We start from the raw sequence: 25167 nt of genomic DNA, 5'->3' as shown, positions 1-25167 counted from the left end.
TATAGTTTTGTGGGGTCTTTTACTCCACAAGCCCCTAGAAGGAAAGTTACAAAATGAAATGTGTAATGGTTACATAGTTCAGTTATTTTTAAAAAGATTTCTTTACAATTCAGGTTGATGTCTTCAAAAATAAGCTCAGAAATTCTATTTTTAGTTTTGGGGGGTCTTTTGCTCCACAAGCCCCTAGAAGGAAAGTCCCAAAATGAAATGTGTAATGATTACTTAGTTCAGTTATTTTTAAAAAGTTTACATTAAAAAAATCAGGTTGATATCTTAAAAAACAAGCTCAGAACTAGTATTTTTAGTTTTGAGGGGTCTCTTGCTCCACAAGCCCCTAGAAGGAAAGTCCCAAAATGAAATGTGTAATGGTTACTTAGTTCAGTTGTTTTAAAAAAGATTTCTTTAAAAAAAATCAGGTTGATATCTTCAAAAATAAGCTCAGAATTCCTGTTCTTAGTTTTGGGGGGTCTCTTGCTCCACAAGACCCTAGAAGGAAAGTCCCAAAATGAAATGTGTAATGGTTACTTAGTTCAGTTATTTTAATAAAGTTTACTTTTAAAAAATCAGGTTGATATCTTCAAAAATAAGCTCAGAACTCCTATTCTTAGTTTTGGGGGGTCTCTTGCTCCACAAGCCCCTAGAAGGAAAGTCCCAAAATGAAATGTGTAATGGTTACTTAGTTCAGTTATTTTAATAAAGTTTTCTTTTAAAAAAATCAGGTTGATATCTTCAAAAATAAGATCAGAACTCCTATTCTTAGTTTTGGGGGGTCTCTTGCTCCACAAGCCCATAGAAGGAAAGTCCCAAAATGAAATGTGTAATGGTTACTAAGTTCAGTTATTTTTAAAAAGTTTTCATTAAAAAAATCAGGTTGATATCTCTAAAAATAAGCTCAGAACTCATATTTTTAGTGTTTTGGGGGGTCTTTTGCTCCACTAGCCCCTAGAAGGAAAGTCCCGAAATTCACTTTTAAAAGTTTTCCGTGTACATCCAGTCATATAAGAGCTTTTACAAAAAGAATTAGGTCGATAACTATAAACACAAGCCCACACGTCCCTCCCAAAATTTGATACTGAATTTTATTTCCTATAAGTGTACAAACTTCCCCCCCCCCCTTAATTAAATTGTCTTCTTTCCATCTATCTATCCATCTATCTTTCTATGTCTGTCCATCTATCTATCTATGTCTGTCCATCTATCTATATCTATTTATCTATCTATCTGTCAAATCATCTATCTATATCTATCTATCTAACTATCTATGTATCTATATATCTACCTATCTAAGAAAGACCTGTGTACATCTCTGACCTGGAGGAGAGCACCCCCCATGTGTTATAATCTATTTATCTGTCTATCTATCTAGATCAAGACAGACCTGCTGCACGTGTACACCTCTGACCTGGAGGAGAGCACCCCCCATGAGCTGAAGTCCATCAATGTTGAGCTGTTGCAGCGCAAGATCCAGGAGCTGGAGGAAGACAACAGGAGCCTACATGCAGAGGCCAGCAAGGTATTTAATACTTATTTATCGCATCGTATTGTAAACAGATTTCCTCGCATATAAATATTCAAAGATATAAATGTACAAATAAAACTAGTTTTTAAACTGGTTTTAATATTATGATTGTACATTTTTATATTTGTAGAAAACTAGAAATAATACAATACGATACAAGGTTTTTTAGTATGGCTTAGGACCAGTTTAGATATTCAGCGGATATCAATCGGTTTTGAAGCCATACTGGAATTCATTGTTTTTATCTATTAGTGGCTGCGCCACCTAAAATTTCAGGGACCAAGTTATTACATTGCTTAAAACCTTAGTTTTTATGACAAGAATTAAGTGAACATGCATTTTTGGTTACAGTAAGCTTTATAGTCTAATGCCCCCCCCCCTTCCCCAGATTTTAAATGAAATAATTTAAATGTTTTTGTATCAATTGAAATCGATTTACTAATTAAAGCTTGAAATTAAAAGAAAGTTAGTTTGAGTTAGTTGTAGTCGAGATATTTTGGGAACGCAGCCGCTAGGAACTTAGTTTGTCTGTCTAACTTTTAATCTAACTAGCGGCTACTCCCCTAGAGAGGCCTCTAGGAGCACTTTAGGTGTGTGTGTCTAAAAATGAAAAAGTAATAAAGAAAATTTTGGGGAATTTTTTAAGGGGTTATTTCTTAGGAGTTAATTTTCTTAGGAGGGTGGGGGTGACATACTAGCTATAAACCTTCTCTGGACCTATGAGAAGCTTCACTGTATAGGAGAACCATATCGGTCCATTTTTTACAAGATCCTTATGGCCAAACATACAGACAGACATCATGTTACCTTTATATATCACTGGATAAAACTCTGGATCTAAATGTTCTTGTTAGAAAGGCTTGATTAAATTGTTGCTGTACACATCTTCGTTTCAAATTCTGGGTGTTTATCTAATGTAGACAAACGTATTGACCTATAAGAAGCTACACTATAATGGCGAACCTTATCGATTCAGCGGTTAGCGAGACCATTCGGTACAGACAGACAGACAAAGAACCTTTATTGTAAGAATTATAAATTCTTAAATTAAAGTAACAGAATGTCTATATGTTGGTGTGTTTGTAGAGAAGAATCTTGTTAACCACTTAACCGTTATGGTTCTCCTCTCCCACGAGAAATCGTCCTCGGGGTCAGCAAAACTGGTGTTTATCTTATTATTATCTGCGGAAAACTGTCTTTACAATGCGATCAATTTTGCTATGAAAAAAATTTTTTACAAAAGCGTTAGCACTTCTTAATGTAACTTAAATGCTAAGAAACGTCGTGCTTAGTACTGAATTTCTTTTTATACAAAAAAAATTGTCACAATGTTTCTTTTAAAAAATTTCAGTGTTAAGGGTTATTACCTAAAAAAACGCTCCATAAAAGTTGTAGCAATGTTCCATTGGAGTTTGAAAATAAAATGTAATATTTCACCTAAAATTACACTTTTGCCCAATCAAAATAAAGTTATAGTTAAATTAAAAATACCCAACGCCCCCCCACCCCAATAAAAAAAATCTGTTCGCCATAAAAATATCTATTTCTGATATCTTTATTTATTTAAACTAAATGAATTGCAACTAAATTGAAATCAAATCAAAGAATTGTGTCAGGGAGGAAGGGAACATTGGACTGTTAATTATACTAGTCCCCAAAGTTTTATAATGTTTTCTTGTTCTTTGGCGTCACAACTTTGTGGAATTTTATTGAATTTGATATTTTGGTTCTTTATGTTGAATGTCCAATCGTTTCAACTAGTAATTGTAATCTAAAGAAGGGTTAGTTTTGTGGATCATGTTTCGGGATATACATTAATTTATTGGTCATTGTTTGATCCCTATAGATCCCTAAAATTGTCTACATTTTTTCTTTTCTATGTGTCTATATTTTTTTCTTTTTCAGCGGCCTGGCTACTCTATAATTATTAAATGTTCTTCCACCGTTATTTCTCTATCTTAAACCTAATTTTTTGATAATATTATAGTGACTTCGCCTTTAGCCTTTATGGTATCATATTATATATTACATATGTAACCCTAATCTTCTTCAAAATAGTCGAAAACCTTCACTAGGCCAATAAAAAACTATCAGTCAAGTCCTTTGGGTACCACTGTAATTTTCAAACCATGTCCCCCCCCCCCCCCTCCCTGAGAACGACCGCCCTTCTCAAACAATATAATCTGTTTATTATATTGAATTAAACAATAATTAAATCATGATTCAAGTAACTTAATTGTGTTATTAAAATCTTATTTAAGCTAAACAATAAACAAGGATGACAACATCCAAAAGAAAGCTCTGAAACTGTAGGACAAACGAACATTATCACTTAATAAGTGTCATATCTTAATAATTAGAATATAATTGTATGATAGTTGAAACTAAGTAATTTTGTTGAAAAACTGCTTCTTTAATAAGATACTTTGTTGTATGAATCATTATTCAAAAAAACAATTCAATCGCATAATTGTACCACATAAAAATTTGTTGTTAAGGTTATTTAAGGTGGACGTACGGATATTCTGGTAACGATTATAGAGTTGCTACGCACTCTTAATCATACCTAACTTCTACAGATATCTCCATGCAAAGTTTGAAATCGATAGGATAATTCTAACATGCGTAAATTAAAGAAAAATTATTATTCTTAGATTAAAGAGCATAGCTATTCGTTTTGTACATGCGGACGGACGGACAGACCCTAAATATGGAAATGATACGTTTTTAATAACTTTAGATTTAATTTAAGTCATGTAGCACAATTAAAATCACGATCAGTAATATTTCTACAATCAATGTATTATTAATGTATTACAACAGAGTAATAGGCAACCCCAGGTTGTTATCATACAGTTATAGTATTGAAATAACCAATTATGGAAACCGCTAATGCAGTATTGTCATTGAATTAAGAATATAATAAATAGTTTAATTATTAATTGATTACCTAATTTAACTTAACCCTAGGAATCTCTAGGGATAGTAAAATGGACGATAATTTCTCAGACTTCCCCAATGATGATAAACAAAAAAAATCAACTTTTAGAAGGGGTAATTTATCATTATTAGGAATGTTTAATTGTTTATCTTTTATTTTCTTATCCATTAACATTGATTTTAAGGGACAAAGGTACACTAAAATTATATTGGAACCCAAAGTTTTAAAAATCGTTGACTTTAAATTTTGATTGGTTGGCATAAACAAGCATTAAACATTAAGGGGTGTTTTTGTTATCATCATTGGGAATGTACATCAATTTATCATTCATTGTCTTTTACCTTATGATGCTAGATAACAAAGGAAAAACTACGCAACTTATTGACATGGTTATCCTTGTCAGTAGCGAATCTACTCTAATTATTAACTTTGTCTGTCTGTCCGTCGGCGTCAGGTAATCTGTAACGTATTTTGGAAGTACAACTTTTCTTCTTATGTTATCAACTGAACATCTTCTGTGTATCTTAGTTTGTCCCTTTTTAACATCCATGTTTTGTGCATCGCTACTTATGGATGTTGTCATCCTTGTTATCATTGGTTAGCTTTGAATGTAATAATAATGGGTATAAAAATAACTCTGAAAAAATTTTCTACAATTGGTTGCTAATATTGGCCTAATTTATTTGGGAAGTTTTATCACCCAGTATTAGGGGATGGGATAAAGGGGCAAATGGGATATTCCTTTATTTAGCATGCTGCGAGTATCACTTTATTAAAGTACATAAAAATTTGGTGCAACATCCAAGTAATGATATATTATCGATTGTAATATTATATCTATTACATAATAGATATTTATCACATTTAATGTGAGAATGTTGCTATTATCATATTCAAAATAAATGCTGTAATAAGCTTTAAAATATTTAAACACTAGTCTCTCATTGGACACAAAATGACGTCCAATAAGAAAAAGGAATAAAAATATTGGAAAGAAAATTATTTTATTTCAAAATTAATTCTTGGCATTTTGGAATAAAAAATATAGGGGAAAGAAAATTATTTATTTCAAATTTATTTCTGGTCTTGAAATAATATTCATTATTTTATTTTAATTCGAGTGTCAACCAATAAGAAATAGGCATGCTGTTTTAAAAGTTTGGAATAAAAATTATTATTTTTTGTCAATTCCTTTTTTATGAATTGAATGAAATGAGAATAAATTTTCCAACATCATTATTGATTTCTAATTTAACATTTCATACAGTGGGTAATATTTATTTTTGTCATTCAAAATCAAGTGTCACAAAAATAATAATATTTAACATAAAAAAGAAATTTTTAAAATAATTTTGTTTTCTTTATTTGTTGAAGATTTAAGCCCAAGCTTTTTCTGAGGGGGGAGACCCCCCTCAACCCCCCCTCTCCTGAGGGGGGAAACCCCCCTCGACCCCCCCCCCTGACGCTCTCTTCTTTAAATCTTTCATTATTTCTGTAATTTATTCTAACTATCTTATAAATTTCAAAACATCAGATAAAAAGAAAATAATTTGCTGTACATTATTAAAAAATTTAAAAATTGTAAAAAAAATTCCAACATGATTTTTAATTTTAAATACAAGAATATTTTTTCCTATATGATATGTTAAATTAAAATACAGGAATAATTTTGTACTGTGGAATTGAAGAAATAAATGCTGTACATTAGAGTGGCTTGATTTTCAATGATTTTCTAATTTAAATGTGCTACATACACTTTCTGTCTGAACATCATATAAGAGACCAAAAAATGAAAAGAAAATATTTTGAATAATGGGGAGGCTCGCTGATGCATGTAAACTTTTAGAAAGACACTTGTGGGGAGAATTTTTTTTTTTTTTTTTGGGGGGGGGGCAATTATTTTTCTTTCAAAGTATAGCTTTATGCACCTTCCCAATTTTGTCTTGAAGAGTAGAATAAGAATAAAAAATCTGTTTTTAAAACTATTGATCCTAGCAAGAAAAATCCATAAATAAATTTAAAAACCAAGAGATTTTACATTTAATTTAAGATTTTTCATGCTTGGATGAATATTTTTTAAAACCAATTTGATATTCTTATATTAATCAACAAGACAAATTCAAAAAGATGCATAAAGCAATACTTTGAAAGAAAAAAAGTTGCACCTCCAGAATAAACTTCTAAAATTTTTAATGCATGGAAACACCTTCCCCCCATTTCCCCTCAAGGACAAAATCAATTTTTTATATCTAGGTTTCTTATATGACGTTTAAACTGTAGATGTTGATTACAAATTCAATGTCCAAAATTGATCCACTCTACTGTACATTGTTTTAATTTAATATTTGATGTGGGTATAAACATTAGACATAGATGGTCAATCTGACCCCATTTTTTTCTTAAAAAGAAACCTTTGTTCACTTTTTGTTGTATATGAAATACAGCCCTATAGGCAACATTATTTGCAACTAAATTTTGCAATGATATAATTTTTAGAAAGATAACTTTATTATAAGAAATTAAATTATTTATAACTAACTTATTATATGTTGTGTCATACGCTTCACATTATATGATGGAAGAAATATTTTCTTCAAATATTTCACCCAAGGAAAGCTTTAACCTAAGATATTCAACAATTTATAGCTGATACATAATGTAAACAAAATTCCCTTGTGCTGTCTCTAGGTTATCTCTATTGTATAAATGAACGTACAAAAGAGGAGGAGAGAGAGAAGGAAATAGACAGAAAAGTGGGTTGCTAACAAACTAGTGCCAAACTAAACCACGCAGTGGGGGCGTGATTTAAATGTGTAGTATACTCCTTTTGTTAAACTTAATTTAGGGTTTCTTATATAATTGCAACGTAGTTATAAGACTTTGGGTAGCAATAAAATGAGACGTTGGGTACACCTATAACTGAAACGATTTTTGATTAGTCAACGGATCTAAATTTGTCTCGGACAGGATATAATTAAAAGCCTAAATCGGACAAGGAATAGCCGAAAACGATATTTTTATACTTAAAATTTAAAATATAGAGCTAAATGAGTGACTGCGTCTTTCTCTTTTTATCGACAGACGCACTTGGATATATTATTTTCATAATGAATGATATGTATTTCCGATTTTAACGTCAGCTCGTGTTTAAATTTGGTGAGCTATATTATTAAGTAGCGTTGTTAAACTGTTTTTAAACTATTTTTAAAAGGTATATTAAAAATATACTTTGACATCTGTAGAATCATACTGCAAAGCCAAAAATGAGAACAATTGCCCACATCAATTTTTATTAGGATTTTAATGTTTATTTTTTACTATGGATTAAATAATTTTTACTGAATCGTGATGTTTCTTCCCTTTGTAGGTAAAATACTCAGCTTTTAGGGTGTCTTGCTTCGTAAATATTGTATGCTAGTATACAGTAAAGTTAGGTCTTTTAATTTTATCTATCAATACTAATTAAAAACTAATTTTTTACAATATATCAACGAATTAACATAAAAATGTTTCATGTCTATTATACATTAAAACACATAAAAATTGGCTGAAAAGGGTTAAATAAATTAAGATGACAACAAATGTTTATGCAATACAACAAATTTATTTTTGTCCCATATACAAATATGATATAAAATAAGATTATTCAAACATATTTTTAAAAAGTATGTATCTTTTATGAGTAGGGTTTTCATTCTTTTCATTTTTATTAAATAAAATTATTTAACTACGTTTGAAATAAGTCACTTTGTGAAAACACTCTTTCGGAAATTCTAATTTCTAATTGGTTTAAATTCAGCATTATGTTTTTTATTGTATTATGTCAGTTTTTTCAATGAAATTAATTGTTTTAGAAAAAAAATTATCTCCATTGAACAGAGTAATGCTTTTTTATTGTATCAGTATAAAGTGAATTATATAAAATTGTTCACTAAGTTACAATATTACACGAAGTAAAAAAAGACCTTTTGATCTGGTAAAAATGACCAGAGCAACAGTAAAAATTAATTCTTAAATCCCCCAAAAAAAGTTTATTGGGGACTTAATTCAAATTTGGGCTCTGCAGTCTGATTCTATAGGTGTCCTAGTATATTTTTGACCCCCCATTCAAAAATAGTTTAAAAACAGTTTAAGATTAGATGGAAGAATTTTGTAATGAAAGCAAAAGTGGGGAAGGAGGATAAGGGATGGGGTAAACAAGTTATCAAAATACCAAAATTTCTTGCCAGTGGAACAAATTCCACCGAAAAGTGAGGGAGGGGGGGAGGGGGGAGGGGGAAGAAATATAGAGAAAAATAGACAGAGATATTTATTGTTCACCATTAGATGATGTAAATTTTTTGATAGACTTTTTTGAATTTAAGAAAAAGATAGAGAATGAGACAAAACCTAGTATCGTATTTTATTAATATTGCTTATACAAGAAAGGTCATTAAAAATTATTTCACCAATATTAAGGTCAAGTGACAAAAATTTAAATTTCCACCTACTTCGCCCCCAGAGGGGGCAATAGTAGAAGGAAAATTCAAATTTTGATCACATGACCAAAATTGTTGAAATAATTTTAATACCTATCCTTTCTAGCATTCACAATATTACGAAAATATGATAAATAACTATTACGATCACTTAACAACTAGAAAGCTTGCGTCCATAGAAAGTCAAAAAAATCTTATACTAAAGTAGCCTGATGTCTATCTTTAGCTTAAGATCTCACCAAATACTGGACCAATATGATTCTCCTTTTCATAAAGCTTCACATAGTCCCGGGAAGAGGCAAATTAATTTGGGGTAGGGTATCTCCACCTCCCCCTCCCCACAATTAAGTACATTCCCAATAATGATACATAAAATTTCCTCTTCTAAAGATTACAATTAGTAGTTGAAACGTTTGGACACTCAACTTTATGAACAAACCAATCAAAATTCTATGAAATCCTCCTAAGTTGTTAATCCAACGAATAAGAAAACTTAAATATAAAAAACTTTGGGGACTAGTGTAATAAAAAGCCCGATGCCCCCCTCTCTCTGCACTTAATTTATCTTAAGAAAAAAAAGTTCTAGATTGAAAAAAGATATTTGTATAGTAGCTGTGCTTTTAAAATTACGGACAAACAACAACATTGCATTTTTTACCACAAAAATATCAATGATGCTTTTTTTTATTATTATCATTGATTGAGACATTTTATCCTATAAAAAAAAACACTGAGATATAACACATTTTTAGTTTTTAAGTGTAAAAAACAAGGATGACATCATTCATAAAAGCAAAACTTAACGAAACTTTACTTTACTTTTAAGATTCGATCATTTAGATGCTTCGTTAATAATATTGTGTCTAATCATCCTGGGTATCAGTATTCTAATAATTACTAAATCCTTATATAAAAGTAACAGGATGTCTGTGTGTACCAAAAGAACTTAATAACTGCTGTAATGACATAGATTTCCTTAACAGTGAAGCTTCTTATATGTCCTGGAAAGGGTTGTAACTCTTTTGGTGGAGGGTACGACCACCCTCCTGAAAGAAATCGCCAATAGAAAAAATTGACTCCCACTATAGTTTTTATACTTTGTTTTTAACTTTAAATGACTACCCCCTCTCCTTCCTCAAGTGCCTTAAGAGGCTAGTCTAAAATATAATACATATATTTTTTTTACCGCTAGTGAATAATAAAAGCATCACATTTTTCTTTAGATGATTAATTCCTGTTGTTAAGAATTAATATATTTTTCCTTGGAAACTCTAGCTGTGAATTATTTTAATCCAGACAGTTATTTTTAGTAGCGAAGCTACTCAGGTATCTAAAAGGGATAAGGCAATGGCCGATAAATTGATGTACTCACAATGGCAATACACAAAATTACCTTCAGTAGATTACAATTAGTGGTTGAAACCTTTGGACACTCACCTTAATGAAGCAACCAATCAAAATTTAATGAATCTCCCCAAGGTTGTGATTCCAACGAATAAAAAAAACGTTATTATAAAACTTTGGTGCCTAGTGTAATAAACAGCCCTATGTCCCGCCCCTCACTGAAGCTACTATATGAATAAGGTATGTCTGTACGTTATTATAACTTAAACTTGCAATAAGCTTTACATGAAAGGACATTATTTTTTTATTTCAAAAGGAACCAGTTTTTATGAAAACTAATATTTTTTTCTGGAAAAATTAAAATATTTGAAAGAACTTCAGCTTAATTATAAATATTTTAATCTGCGATTGTATGGTATCTTATGCAATAAATTAGAATTAGAATAATGTATTATCTCATTTTATTTATAATCTTATTATTAATCAATTTTCCAAAGCGGTTGCTTAGAATTCGCTAGATTAAAAATCTTTCTCCTATTTGATACTTTCCCTGTTCTAACTATTACTTAACCTAACCCAAAGAAATCATTATTTGTTGGTGATTCATATTGCGGTGGGGGAAACCGCCCAAAGTCACGAATCGCTTCCCATTTCTACTAAATAGACAAAGTTAGTTATAGAGTATTATTTTATTTGACCCAGCAAAACAAAATTTAGATATGTATCTTTATTAGCATCTAAGATAACTTCTGTAGTAACGAACTTAATGGACATACCCTAGCCAGCATAGCCTTTGTACTTAAATTGATATTGAACTAATAATTTTAATCTACTAAAAGGGGTAATTTTATTTAAATCATTGGGGGATGTATAACAATTTATCGCTCATTGCCTTATTCCATGGATTCCATGCATTTACAAATTTTGGGAAAGTATAATTTTGTCATGTCTTTAAACTGTTTTTAACCTATTTTTAAAACGTATATAAAAAATATACTATGACACCAGTAAAATCAGACTGCAGAGCCTAAATTTGAATTAAGTCCCCAATAAACTTTTTTGGGGGGATTTAAATATTAATTTTTACTGTTGCCGTGATCATTTTTATCCGAGCAAAAGGTCTTTTTTTTATTTGGGTAAAATTCGTAGCTTTTAGAGTGTTTTGCTTCATAAATATTGTATTCTGGTATAGAGTAAAATTAGGCCTTATGATTTTACTATAAAAATTCACTAAAAAGTTAATTCTTTATAATATATCAACGAATTAACATTAACATGTTTGTGTTCTCTTACTTATTTTAAAAACATAAAAATTGGCTTTAAAGGGTTAAATGACAACAAATGTTTATGCAATACAACAAATTTATTTTTGTCACATATACAAATGTGTTATAAAATAAGATTATTCAAATTTATCTTTTAAAATAATTTTAAAAAGTATGTATCTTTTATGTGTACGGTTTTCATTCTTTTCATTTTAATTAAATAAAAAATATTTAACTACATTGGAAATAAGTCACTTTGTGAAAACACTCTTTTTTTGAATTTTAAAGAATTATATAAAACACGACTTCTTATTGGTTAGATTTCATAATAATTTGTTTTATTGTAAATGTTAGATTTTTCAATGAAATTAATTGTTTTGGAAAAAAAAATTATTTCCATTGAACAGAGTAATGTTTTTTTATTGTATCAATATATCGTGAATTATATAAAAATGTTCTGTAAGCCACAATATTACCCAAAGTAAAAAAAAGCTTTTGCTTCGGTCAAAATGATTACAGCAACACTAAAAATTAATTTTTAAATCCCCCCAAAAAAGTTTACTGGGGTCTTAATTCAAATTTGGGCTCTGCAGTCTGATTCAATAGGTGTCCTAGTATATTTTTGACCCCCCATTCAAAAATAGGTTAAAAACAGTTTAATAGGTTTATTATTACATGTAGTTTAGTATTTTTAGTAGCGAAGCTACTCTATAATTCACTTTTTAGTAGCGAAGCTACTCTATAATTCACTTTGTCCGTCCGTCAGTCCGTCCGTCAGTCCGTCAGTCCGTCCGTAACGCTATGGGGGAAATGGGATTTACTCAGCTCCTATAAAAGATAGAATGCTGAAATTTTTTGACAACATTCCCATCATTAAGGAGCACAATTAACTATAAAACATCAATGGCTGTCGGACGACTTTTTAGCAGGTTTTAGGCTATTTTTTAATTTTCAACATTTTTCCTCATATCTTTGGTGTTTATGGTCCGATTTTCAAAATTTTTTCAGTTAGAGATATCAAAATTAAATTTTCCGTCGTTTGGAGAACCAACAATGACGGTCAGACTGCCTTTTTGCAGGTTTTTGGCTATTTTTATATTTTTTACATTTTCCTCCATATCTTTGGTGTTTATGGTCCGATTTTCAAAATTTTTTCAGTTAAAGATATCAAAATTAAATTTCCTGTCGTTTGAAGAAAACAACAATGGCGGTCAGACTGCCGTTTTGCAGGTTTTTGGCTATTTTTATTTTTTTTACATTTTCCCCCATATCTTTGGTGTTTATGGACTGATTTTCCAATTTTTTCAGTTATAGTTATCAAAATTAAATTTCCCGTCATTTGAAGAAATCAACAATGACGGTCAGACTGCCTTTTTGCAGGTTTTTGGCTGTTTTTATTTTTTTTTACGTTTTCCCCCATATCTTTGGTGTTTATGTATCGATTTTCAAATTTTTTTCAGTTAAAGATATCAAAATTAAATTTCCCGTCGTTTGAAGAAAACAACAATGACCGTCAGTCCCATCCACGAATTTTTGTGCTTCGCTACTTATGGATGTTGTCATCCTTGTTCCTTTTAAAAAGCGAAGCTTTTCTATATTTATTTTCTGTTTGTCCGTCCGTATATACAATAGAAAATTATCAGGATTTGATACCAGTTTTTCAAGTTTTTTAGCCCCGAGTTGCCGAAGGCACCGGATAAAAAAACTGGTTTTAATCTTATGATTGTACATTTCTATATTCGTAGAAAACTGGATATAATACTGGATATGCTAGACATAGTTTTTTCGTATGGATGAGAACCGGTTCCTATCCACCGGATTCGAATGAATACGAGAAAACTTAATTATCAAATTTTGGGTACCAGTACCAAAAAATTACAGAGAACATACAAGAAATGAGAAAACTGTTTTTGAACATTACATTTATTATACATAACTTAAGTTTATAATAAAACATATAACAGCTCTGCTACGTATGAATAGAGTTGTCTTCGGTTTTATTACACATGAAAGTAAATACGTGATTTTAGTTCGTAAATAGAAATTTCATGTTTGTCCTATATTAAAGTTTATAATTCGTCCCATCAACATTGACTAATGTAATAGCGGTTTTTCTCGTATCGTATATAGACCTCAGAACACCAATTTTTGCGGTCATTTAAGGTTAAGTAAGAGTTACAGAGGACCCCTACAAGGATAATACACCGCAGGGGTTAGGCTCTGCGGTGTTAGGGCCCCTCAACCAATTGGCTAGGAGCATGTTTTTTTTCTTGAACAAGGATGACAACATCCATAAAAGCGAAGCTCTGAAAGGGTAGGACAAACGGACATTAACACGTGTATAATGTTAGAACTGAATAATCAGAATGCGAATGTATAAGAGTCAAAGCAAAATTGTAAGTAAATTTGTTGAAAAACTGCTTGATACAGAATAATGATTATGGACATACTTACATTTTTAGGACTTGATTATAGAGTTGCTTCGCTTATAATGTTGTACTTTGTTGTCCCAGGAATCAGTATACCTAAAATCAGACCAATCGGATAATTAGGTCACATACAAATTTGTTGTTAAAATGTAAAAAAAAATCATGTTTAAAATGGACGTACGGACATTCTGGTAATGATTATAGAGTTGCTACGCTTTCTAACTCGTACCTAACTGTTACAGGAATCACCATACAAAATTTGAAATCGATAGGACAATTCTAACATGTCTAAATTGACGAAAAAAGCTATCCGTTACGGACGGACGGACGTACGGACGGACCGACCCTAATTATAGAAAAGCTTCGCTTTTAAAAATAAGTGTTGGATGATTTTTTAATGTTGTTTAGGTAGTTCAAAAACGAAGCTTTTCTACGATTAGGGTCTTTACGTTCAAACGTAACGATCAGCTCTTTATGCATATTAGAACTGTTCTATAGATTTTTAATTTTTAATGAGAATTCCTGTAAAAGTGAGGTACAACTTTATAATCGTTCACTGAAAGTCCGTACGGCTATTTAAAATATGTTAATTTTTAACTTTTTTGATAAGTTTGCGGCAAGTTTACATGAAATAAAATGTACTTGTTCGTTTGTTCTACTGATTGCTTTCAGAGCTTCACTTATATGGATGTTGCCATCCTTGTTTAAATAAACAATGGCAGGATGTCTTAAAACACTTTTAATAATAAGAACAATGCAACTTACATTCTACATGCTTCCCTCAAGTTTAAGTAAATGTTTTCAAAAATGAATCTTTTCTATAATTAGGGTCGGTCCGTACGTCCGTCTGTCAGTAATAGATAGCTGTTAGTACGTTTATTTTAAACATGTCATGGTGTTTCTTGTAGTAGTTAGGTATGTAATTTTTTCGACATTTTTTCCTCGATATTTATATTTATACCATTCATATTAGGGTTAGGCCGAATACTTTTTTGGCCGGATACCGGATATCTGGATGATTTATAATGCCTTATATCCGGTATTCGGCCGGACATATGGCCAACGCCGGATATCCGGCCCAACTCTAATTCATATGATAATTGGAATACTGATTCTTATGATGACATAGAACAATGAAATAGATTTAAATCAACATGTTATAAATGGAAGTGTATAGAGTCACTACCATTTCTAAATGGTATATACTGAACTATTAAAGGAATCACCATTTCAAGTTTAAAACAGATTGGAAAATACTAACGGATCTACCCTAATTTTAGAAAAGCTTTGCTTTTAGAAATATGAAGAATACTTTTGTTAGTTATTACCTATTGTTTTTTAGCTATAGGAGTTCAATTGATTCCGCAAATAAAACTTTTTACAGAAAATTTTCCACGAATATTTAAATAAAAATCATTAAATTAAATTAATACTAGTTTTTGTTAGTCTGGGTCCCTGTGTAAAACTGGTCAATACGAGTATAAATTCATAAGGGGGGGGGGGGGTTGTTATCGTTAGCCAGCTTGACATTTTATCAGAGTTTGTGAAAATCTCACACAATATCCACGTATTCTACATCTATTATTTCTACTATGACAAAATGAATACGATTTTTCAATAAACTAGAATTTGATTCAAGGAAAAAAAGAAATTGTCTGGCTTTTATTAGGTTTAGAGGCCAAGGCTCTTGGTAATTTCCCTTTAGCTATGAGTGGACCATAAACATAATTTTGGATGAAATACGTACTTTTAATTCAGGTTAGAAAGGGTTAGGAGAGACCTGCATATTGCAGATTTAGGGCCCGTAGGGTTAAGTGTTCCCGCAGGGGTTATAAAAATGTTTTAAAAGTTAAAAGAAAATTCATTTTACAGGATACCTATCCTTTTTTTTGGAGGGGGGGGGGGAGAGTTCCTTAAAATTTTATATCTAAAATAGGAAGTTTATTCCTTTTTCCCAGGCAATCGATTTTTTGATGCATTTGAGGAAAATTTACTTTTTACGTTACACAGCTACAGTTACTTTATGATAAAAAGAATGTGCGTCAGCATTCCCTTCTTACAATTTATATATAAAAAACCGCCTCTAGAAGCCTCTAGGAGCAGTTATAGATGTGGAACAATATTGTTTTGTGAGGTTTGAATTAACTTCCTCCCCTTATATAGTTATAGACCTTCCCATAATCGATAATAAGCTTCACTCTAAAGGAGAATCATATTGGTTTTGCAGTTAGCAAGATCTTATGCTACACACAGACAGAAGATAGCTACTCTAAAGTTCACTATGTCTGCTCGTCAGTCAGTTTGTAACAATATGAGGGAAATGTAATTTTCTCGGCTAAAATTTCAAATAGAAGGCTGAAACTTCTTGTCAACATTCCGATCATTATGGAGTATAATTAAATATAAAACATCCATGGCGGCCGTACTGCTTTTGAGCATATTTTTGGGCTATTTTTATACTTACACATTTTGTATTTTAGTTGGCGGCCGAGGCGTACAAATGCGAGGAAAAGGAGGAAAAGTTGGTGACGGACGCTGTCAAGCATCTCACCGAGGCAAATATTCAGATCAAAGACCTCCACTCACAGTTCACCCATAAGGTAGAGATAGATAGACAGATAGATAGATAGAAATATTTTGGAGAGATTTCTATTGGGAGGTTGGTGGTTCACCACATCAAAATAGTTATAAACCTTCCCAGGACCCATGAGAAGCTACATTGTAAAGGAGAACCATCTCGGTTAAGCGGTATACTCTCAACAGGCACACATACATCCTATTAGTTTTTATAAGGATTATTATGTAAAAATATTCGTTAGCTTAAAAACTTTGAGGACTTTCATTGAATTTTGGTTGATTCATTAAGTGAAGTGTTGAAATGTTTCAACCAATAATTTTATTTTACAAAAGGAGTAAATTTTTGTATTATCATTTGGGATGTACATTATTTTATCGGCCATTGTCTTATCCCTTTAGATCCCTAAATGAAGACATGTCAACATAATATAAGTAACCTTTCTCTTCAATGCAACAATAATGACAAAATAAAAACAAAAAGTTATCTTTTTCTGGTTTTGCAAAGATAAACATCTTCTTTTCTTTCAGAAAAATTAACCTACCATACAATCTTAGACCTAGTTGTTTTTTTTTAAAGCAAAGCTTTTGTATAATTAGGGTCGTTCCGTCCGTATGTCTTTAACATAGCTCTTTTTGTCATTGTCCTATCGAATTGCTATGTATGAGGATTCCTGTAACTGTTAATTTGATTAAGAAAGCCTAGCAATTCTATAATCGTTAACAGAAAGTCCATTGTCAATTTAACACGTATGGATTTTTTAAATGATTTTAGAGTATCGCTTTAATGGATGTTTTAATCCTTTTTTTAATGAAAACATTAAAAGATTTACATGTTTTTTAAACATTGACAAATAGTAGCAAAGCAAATAAAAAACAACAGTAAAACATAATACTTTTTCGGATATAATTGTAATAAGATATTTAATAATGATAGTAATTTTTCTAATTATTAATAGGTCGGACATAATACTCTTGTTATTGAGTAGCTGCTCATAGCATCGACTAACCTTTGCAAAATAGCTTAAAATCTGCTAAAATTACATGTAGCTTTTTGATAGAATAGGCCAGGGGCGCAGCCCCTATGCATAAATATTTCAATAATACAATTTATTCTAAACTTATAAGTTTTCACTTATTGAATTATGTTATGTATGAATAGAGAAAAATTTAAATAGATTCCAATAAAGTTTCATAAATTCTTGAAGAGTTCTATGATAGTGGTTTGGGGTCTAAATTTATTTCCCCAATATATGGTAACAACCTTCTATTAATTATGATAAACAAAATTACCCCCTTTTTATATCATTATTGATGGTGTTGTTACCTTGTACAAATATGTTAGACGAATGACAGAATGTGTTTATAAACACTGGGGACAAAATAATTTCCAGTCCAATTTTCTCTCCCTACCTGCATCATTAAACTAAAGTAATTATGCAGGGGGGGGGGATACATTGGGCTGCTTATTACACTAGTCACCAAAGTTTTATAATGACTTTCTTATTCGTTTCCTTAATAACTTTGGGGACTTGTATTGACTTTTGATTGGTTGGTTTATTAGTGTCCAAACGTTTCAACCACTAATTGTATTCTGTAGAAGGTGTAAATTTTTCGTCCATGGTCTTTTCCCTATAGATGCCTGGTAATTAAGTCTAAGTAGCTGAGACAGAGAAAACAAGAGTTCTTGCATCAAATTCATAGGCCATATAAAAGTATTCAATCAAAGTATCTAAAATTAATTTTTGTGAAAAATAGCAAAAAGTGCTTCTTGAAATTCAAATTAAAGAATGTTTTTTCTTCGTAAAAAAACAGAAATTGTTAATAAATCACTCGATATGCCAATTTTATTAGAAATCTCATTAATGATTACAAATAACTAGTCTTCGCTTATTTATCGCTCCAAAATTTTGCAAAAACGCGCGAAATACTTTTGCAAATATTTCTAATTTCTTAGTATATAATATGTTATTAACCGTTAATTTTTATACGTTGTTATGATTATAAAGAAAGGAAAAGGGATTGTCGATCTTTTAGTAGCGAAGCTACTCTATAAAGCACTGTTGTAAGTCAGTCGGTAACGCTCTCATTCTTATATACGTACATAAAATGGGTTATTATACTTTATATTATACTGCGCTGGATCTTTAACTCATTTCAATGGTGCGCCAAATCGGGGTGAGCCAACTTTCCACCAATGAGAGCACAGCATTTTACGAAATGCCGCGCTGTAATTAGCTTAAATTCGGCGCACCCCGATTTGGCGCTCCATTGAAATGATTTAAAGATCCAGCTCTGGTAACCAAAGTTTTGTATACACGATCTATTATTCGACTTTTTGGTACTTACTTATTCGACAGATTTTGAAATCTTGTTTATTGTAATTGGGGATGTACATCAATTTATCCTCTTCTGTCTTATCCCTTGAGATCCCTGCAAAATTTGTCTATAAAGCTTCGCTTGTTTTGGACATACTAATTCTTGTTTGTTATTTAGAATAAAAAGACGATTCTAAGAAAAAAGGAAGAGGGGTTAAATTATGTCTTCGCGAGCGGCTACGCCCCTACAAGCCTCTCATAATTATAGCTTTGGTAAGGGCGTATTTAGATTTGTAGATAAGTGAAGTGGGGTGGGTAGGGATTTGTCACGCATGTCTGATTTGGGCTTACAAATTATAAAAACTAAGGTTAAGAAATGTTTAAACAATAATAATGAAACTATTTAAATTACCATATATAAAAACTACCTATAAGACAATGGCCGATAAATGCACGTACATCCCCAATGATGATGCACAATATTACCCCTTCTTTAGATTACAATTAGTGGTTGAAACGTATGGACACCAAACTTGATGAACTAACCAAACAAAATTCAATAAAAAGTCCCTAAGGTTGTTAAGTCAAGGAATAAGAAATCGTTATTATAAGACTTAAGGGACTAGTGTAATAAACACTAAACAGCCCAATGTCCCCTCTCTCCCTGTATAAAAATAGCCTTAAACCAGCCCTATTCAAAAAAGCTTCTCTGAAAAATTATTAACAATTGGTCCAGTCGTTTAAGAGATCTTAGTAGACATATATACAGTTCACATATCTTAAAGCACAGGATAATGAAGAATAAATTAATGGTGGAAATGTTTAGACACTGATAGTTTATACTAAACGAATATGTATTAATCAAACTTTGGGTACCAGTTTAATTTACACCCCAATGTGCTCTCCCTACAGTCATTTATGATTGTAATTTGCCTAAATTCAACTAAAAAGACAATTTCTTTCAACTTCCTAGAATCTAAGTTGTTCAGATTAGATTTACCTAGTTATCCGTACAAAACAGCCAATATTTAGTTATAATCAGAAATAAGGTATAACCAAGAAGCGAAATAAATATAAAATAATATTTGGGGAGGGAAGGGGGCCGGGGGTAGATGTAATTGTCGTCAATTCTACTATTTGTTGACAGCTGGTTTTTTTCGAATTAATTTCGTTGTTGGTATAAGCTATAATTCTAGTAAACTATTTAAATGAGGGAGGAGGATGAGACAGTTTCTGAAACCAAACCTAAAACAAATAGAATCTCGACCAATTTAACTTTGAGGCCTCATGAAATAATCTAAACGAAAAGACAGTAATCTTTTTTTTTCTTTGCAAAAAGGCAACTATTTTTATGAAAAATTCTTGTTTTATTTTGTTTTTGTGCCAAATTAGTCATTTATTTCTTTGCAAATATTAATTAAAAATTTAAATTCAAGGAATTTAGATTAAAACATTTTAGATCAGAATTATAAGACAGATTGATATTATATTCTTTTGAATATAATAATACATCCAGGGAAGGAAGGGAAATTGGGGCTTTTTATTTCACTAGTCCCCGAAAAATAACGTCAAGGTCCATTGTCATATCCCTTAAGATACTAAAGGGATAGAAAGAAACGTTTTTCAGTTGTCAGGAGCTGTTCTGCAACTTTAAGCAACTTATGCTAATAAGTTATTTTCTTATTATTATTAAAGTTTCTTAGGAAATTGACATTGAATATTTCTATTAGTGTTGGCAATCCGGATCCGGAATCTGTAATCCACCTAATTTTTGAAATCCGAATCCGGATCCGGAATCCGTTTTTTAATAACGGATCCTGGATTCTTAATTGGTAGGCTAAATTTAGCGTCTTGAGTTTTTTCTTTCAACTCCCTCTTTTTTAAGGCAAAGATCACCCCCGCCCCCCACACACCACCATCCCCCCCCCCCCCCATCTCCTCCCACATAAACCACGAAGTTGAGAGATCAGCTGGTAACTAAGAGCTCTCATTGTCCAGCCAACGATCACATAATGAGCTGTTGAATCACATGACATCAAAATATATTTAATTTCATTTCACAGCTTTCCGTGCTTCATTTTTTTTAAAGCCTTTTAAAATACTGCTAGAATCCGGAATCCGCCAAAAATAAGAATCCGGAATCCGCAAGGAATCCGCCACTTTTTTGATGGATTCTTTTAAGAATCCGGAATCCGAATCAAGCCCAAAAATTCGACGGATTGCCATCACTAATTTCTATAAACTAATGATTTCTCCATTATTTTAGGCCAATAAATAAAAGTGTTTATCAAACTTTGGGCCTTTAAATTAATTTAAAGTACAATGTCCCCTCCATCGCTGCGTTTTCTTGATAAACAAATGCATACATATGATCACATGCATCACTTGACTTGGGTGGTGCTTTCCATTAAAGTGCCCCTTGAGCACTGAAACCTCCTCCTATTTTTTTAAGTGGAAATCAGGAAGGTGGGAGTGGTTTTTCTTATGTCAAACCCATGCGGAGTGCCCTAACCTTTCGGGGCTACCCAGCACCAAATGTAATCTAACCTAACCTGCCCTAAACAAACGAAGACTACCCCCACCCCCTCCCCTTATTTTCAAAAATGATTTGGGGTAGGGTTGAAGCGCCCCTTTCATTGTTTGAAAAAAATCTTTGGGAGGAAATTTTCGGACTTTGATCAAATTCACTTGAAAAACTCGCCATTCAACTTTTATCAGAATTTCACATTATTTGTACAAAACAATTAATAATAGATTATATCTCCTGATTTAAGTAATAGAAAAGATATAATAGAGTAAAGTTTAGAGAATATCATGATAAATAGCATAAAACCAACATAAGGTCCATACAAAGAATAGTCTAGTTTTATTACCAACTAGCGAAATTTTTCTTTTTTTTGGGGGGAAGTACTTTACTGCGAAATAGATAAAACATTTCCAGGACCTATAAGAAGCTTCACTGTAATAAAAAGACAGACAGATAGACATCCTGTTACTTTTATATAAGGACAAAGATCATTTGCATCTAACCGAAACATGTCTATTTTTGTTGTGAAAACACTCGACTATACATGTATTTTAGTTGTACTTTATGAACATCAGCTTTTTTTAAAAATAAAAACTTATTTTGTTTACTCCTTTTGTGTTAAATTCAGGGATCTTAGGGGATGAGACAATGGATGATTATTATCAAAATTACCCATTCTATACTTGAAAGTTATTGTTTTAAAAGTTGGTAGGCAGCGCTCGGTCCCCTTGCCTATAACCTAACCTAAAACAGTTGTTTTCTGTTTCAAAATTGAAAAAAAAATTCTAAGAGGATAACGTCGAAAAGTTTTGACACTGCTAGTTGTAAAATTCTATGGAAGCTTCACATAGGTCCCGGAATGGTTTTAGGCTATTTTCTGCCTTAAATCATTATAAATTTTCATGATATCCTCTAATGAAACTATAGTTAATAAGTATATATATAATTTAGAACTTTTACATCTTTATTACACCTAGACCTAAGCACTGAAAATAAAGAGTTGGGGTAGTTATTAGGTGTTTTTTTTATTTATTTTAGGTTAGGTAATATTGGGTACTAGGAAGCCCCGCTGTGCTAGAGGACTGAAGATATAGGCCCTGCAGGGTTAGACATAGGAAAAAAACTAATTTGGTGGGGTTTCAGTGCTCGATTGGCACTCTGAAGGAAAGCACCATTTTCAGCATGTTATTGTTGCGCTACTTACCTATGGACATAGTTTTATTTATAGATTATTATAACTTTCAATGTCAAAGTTCTTTATTTAGACAAAAATAATGGATTTAGAATATAATGTGGATATTATGACAGGGAAAAATTTGTTAATTGGTTAGTTCGTTCATCCACTAGGAGGGGAGGGGTTGGAAAGGAAAAATAGTTACTGCGTGTTTCACTTTAATTCAATACTTTATAACAGTGTTTCGGAGCCGTTTGATTTTTATGCGGCTCCGGCTCCACGGAGCCGTATCTGGAAATACGGCTCCGGCTCCGGATCCAGCTCCGGTTCTGGCTCCGACCTAAAATGAAGAAAAACTCGACATATTTGTATCCCCTTAAAAAAAATATTTTTTATTTTTGACTTTTGAAGGTTTTAAAAGTTCAATATTTGATAAAAATGGACTTGAAAAACTTAAAAATGGCATTTGCACATGACAAAACAGAGTTACCAAATTATAATTTATAAAAAATCTCTTTATTTATCTAGTCCGGAGCCGTTTTTACGAAAATTACGGCTTCGGCTCCAGCAAAATATGGCGGCTCCACGGCTTCGGCTCCGAAACACTGCTTTATAATCTGGTGTAAGATCCAAGTAATATTATATCCATTACAAAAACTGTTTTATAAAAAAATGAAATAAAGACAAAGAAATAACTACGTTGGCTACATAGTGTACGTTAGATTTAAGTAAAAAAATATTAAATAGGGTAGAGGCTATTGTAATCCAAGGAATTTTCCCCACCTATTCATTTTAATTTCATTATTTTATACTTTAAATAATAAAGAAAAAAATCCAAATTAAGATAAATAAAACTACCACTTTTTAAATTATTGGTATTTGATAAGTTTGAAGTCGACGAATTAAAGAATTAAAGTTAATATTCTATACTTTAACTATAAAAACTCCTTGACGGACGGACAGACATACAAAGAAGCCTCGTTTCTCACATATTTTGTGGTCTAAGTAGTTTAATGTATTTTATTGGCTTTCTTTTTAAGAGTTAAGCTCAGTTTTTAATTATTTTTCGAGAGAAAATTATTTTAGTTTATCACATCATATTATAATTAAAATGTAAAATTATAAGATTAATTCCAGTTTTGTTGGACCCGAGGGGCCGTAAACCCAGGCTACCAAAAATGGTAATAATATTTTTTTTTATATATTTAAAGAAATTGTCAGTACGGCTCATAACCGGTTTTAATCCTGTGGAAACTAATCAGTTTCGAAGCCATACTAGAAACGAAACTAGCGCTGCCTAGTGCCAGGCCTCTAGAGGCGTAGTCGCTAGTTTTTTTAAAAACTGGTGAAATTGGTCTAGTTAATTATTGTTTCTGTGGGTATTTTCTTTTTGTTGTTTAAATATTTTGTCCAAAAGTTTTTTGAACTTTTTTTATGAATATTAATTATAAGATGATCATTTAAAAGGCGAAGCTTTTCTACAATTACAGTATTAGAAAATCAATACCTGATAACGACCGATGATTCCAGTAAGAATTTGGCATACTTTGTAAAGGATAACCATATCGGTTCAGCGGTTAGCGAGATCCTTCAGTACAGATAGACAATCTATTACTTTTATGTAAGGATAAGTTGGGTCCTACCCCAAACGTAGGAGTCCCAAACGTCGGAGTGGACAAACGCAGGAGTACCAAACGTCGGAGTGGACAAATATAGGAGTGGGACAAACGTCGGAGTGGACATTGCTTAAGTAAAACCTAGGAGTGTCCGCTATTTTAATAATATGACAATTTTGAATTTTTTTATACCCCTGTCTACAAAATAATGACTCGGCCCCCTAGCCTGCCTAGTCCCAGCGCTCGGCCCCCTGGACTAAAACCTAACCTAATCTAACTAAGAAAAATAACGGGACCGAAAAAATTGAAGAAAAAACTTTTTGGGGACTCCTGTGTTTGTCCACTCCGACGTTTGTCCCAAAAATCCTGCGTTTGTCCACTCCGACGTTTGGGACTCCTGCGTTTGTCCACTCTGATGTTTTTCCACTCCTACGTTTGGGACTCCTACGTTTGGCGTGGAACCATAAGTTGTCCTTCATGCAATAAAATAAAAAAATATAATGAATTTTAACAAGGATGGGGTTCACACAAAATAGCGAATATAATTCTTTTTCTTTAGTAGCGCAGTAAATTAGGAAGGAGGGGACATTGGGCTGTTTATTACACTAGTCTCCAAAGATTTATGTTAACGTTTTCTTTTTCTTTGGCGTGTCAACTTTGGGGACTTCAATAAATTCTGATAGGTTGGTTATTAAGTCAAGTTTCGAAACGTTTCAACCACATCAATTAGTCCGCCGTTGTCATATCCTTTTAAAACTCCTGACAGGAAATAAACAAAGGGAGGAGTAGGTTGCGCTAAAAATCCGTAAAGGTTGTTAGTTTTAAGTTAAAAACAGTAGTAGAACGATAAAAATTTAAGTTAACTTTTTTTTAAAATTGTTGTCTATAGTTCCAGGGTGGCCACAATGTACGGATGTACGGAAATGTACGGAAATGTACGGATTTTTAAAAAAAGTGCTAAAAAAATGTACGGATTGTACGG

At 31.8% G+C, this 25167-nt stretch overlaps 1 protein-coding gene across 1 annotated transcript in view; it reads left to right on the top strand.

The window, feature by feature from the left end:
- milt (trafficking kinesin-binding protein milt) overlaps nucleotides 1-25167 on the top strand; it is a 104907-nt gene that overhangs the window by 37900 nt on the left and 41840 nt on the right. Inside the window, exons 6-7 of the mRNA XM_080173244.1 lie at nucleotides 1367-1513; nucleotides 16457-16576. Coding sequence (XP_080029370.1) covers nucleotides 1367-1513; nucleotides 16457-16576 — 267 coding nt within the window. The remainder of the gene's footprint in view (nucleotides 1-1366; nucleotides 1514-16456; nucleotides 16577-25167) is intronic.

This window comes from Acartia tonsa, chromosome 10, assembly GCF_053477335.1.
Source record: "Acartia tonsa isolate MP-2025a chromosome 10, ASM5347733v1, whole genome shotgun sequence".
In the NCBI taxonomy this organism is placed as follows: Eukaryota; Metazoa; Arthropoda; class Copepoda; order Calanoida; family Acartiidae; genus Acartia; species Acartia tonsa.
The sequence above is the reverse complement of the archived record's forward strand: the minus strand, read 5'-3'. Positions and strand labels throughout refer to the sequence as shown.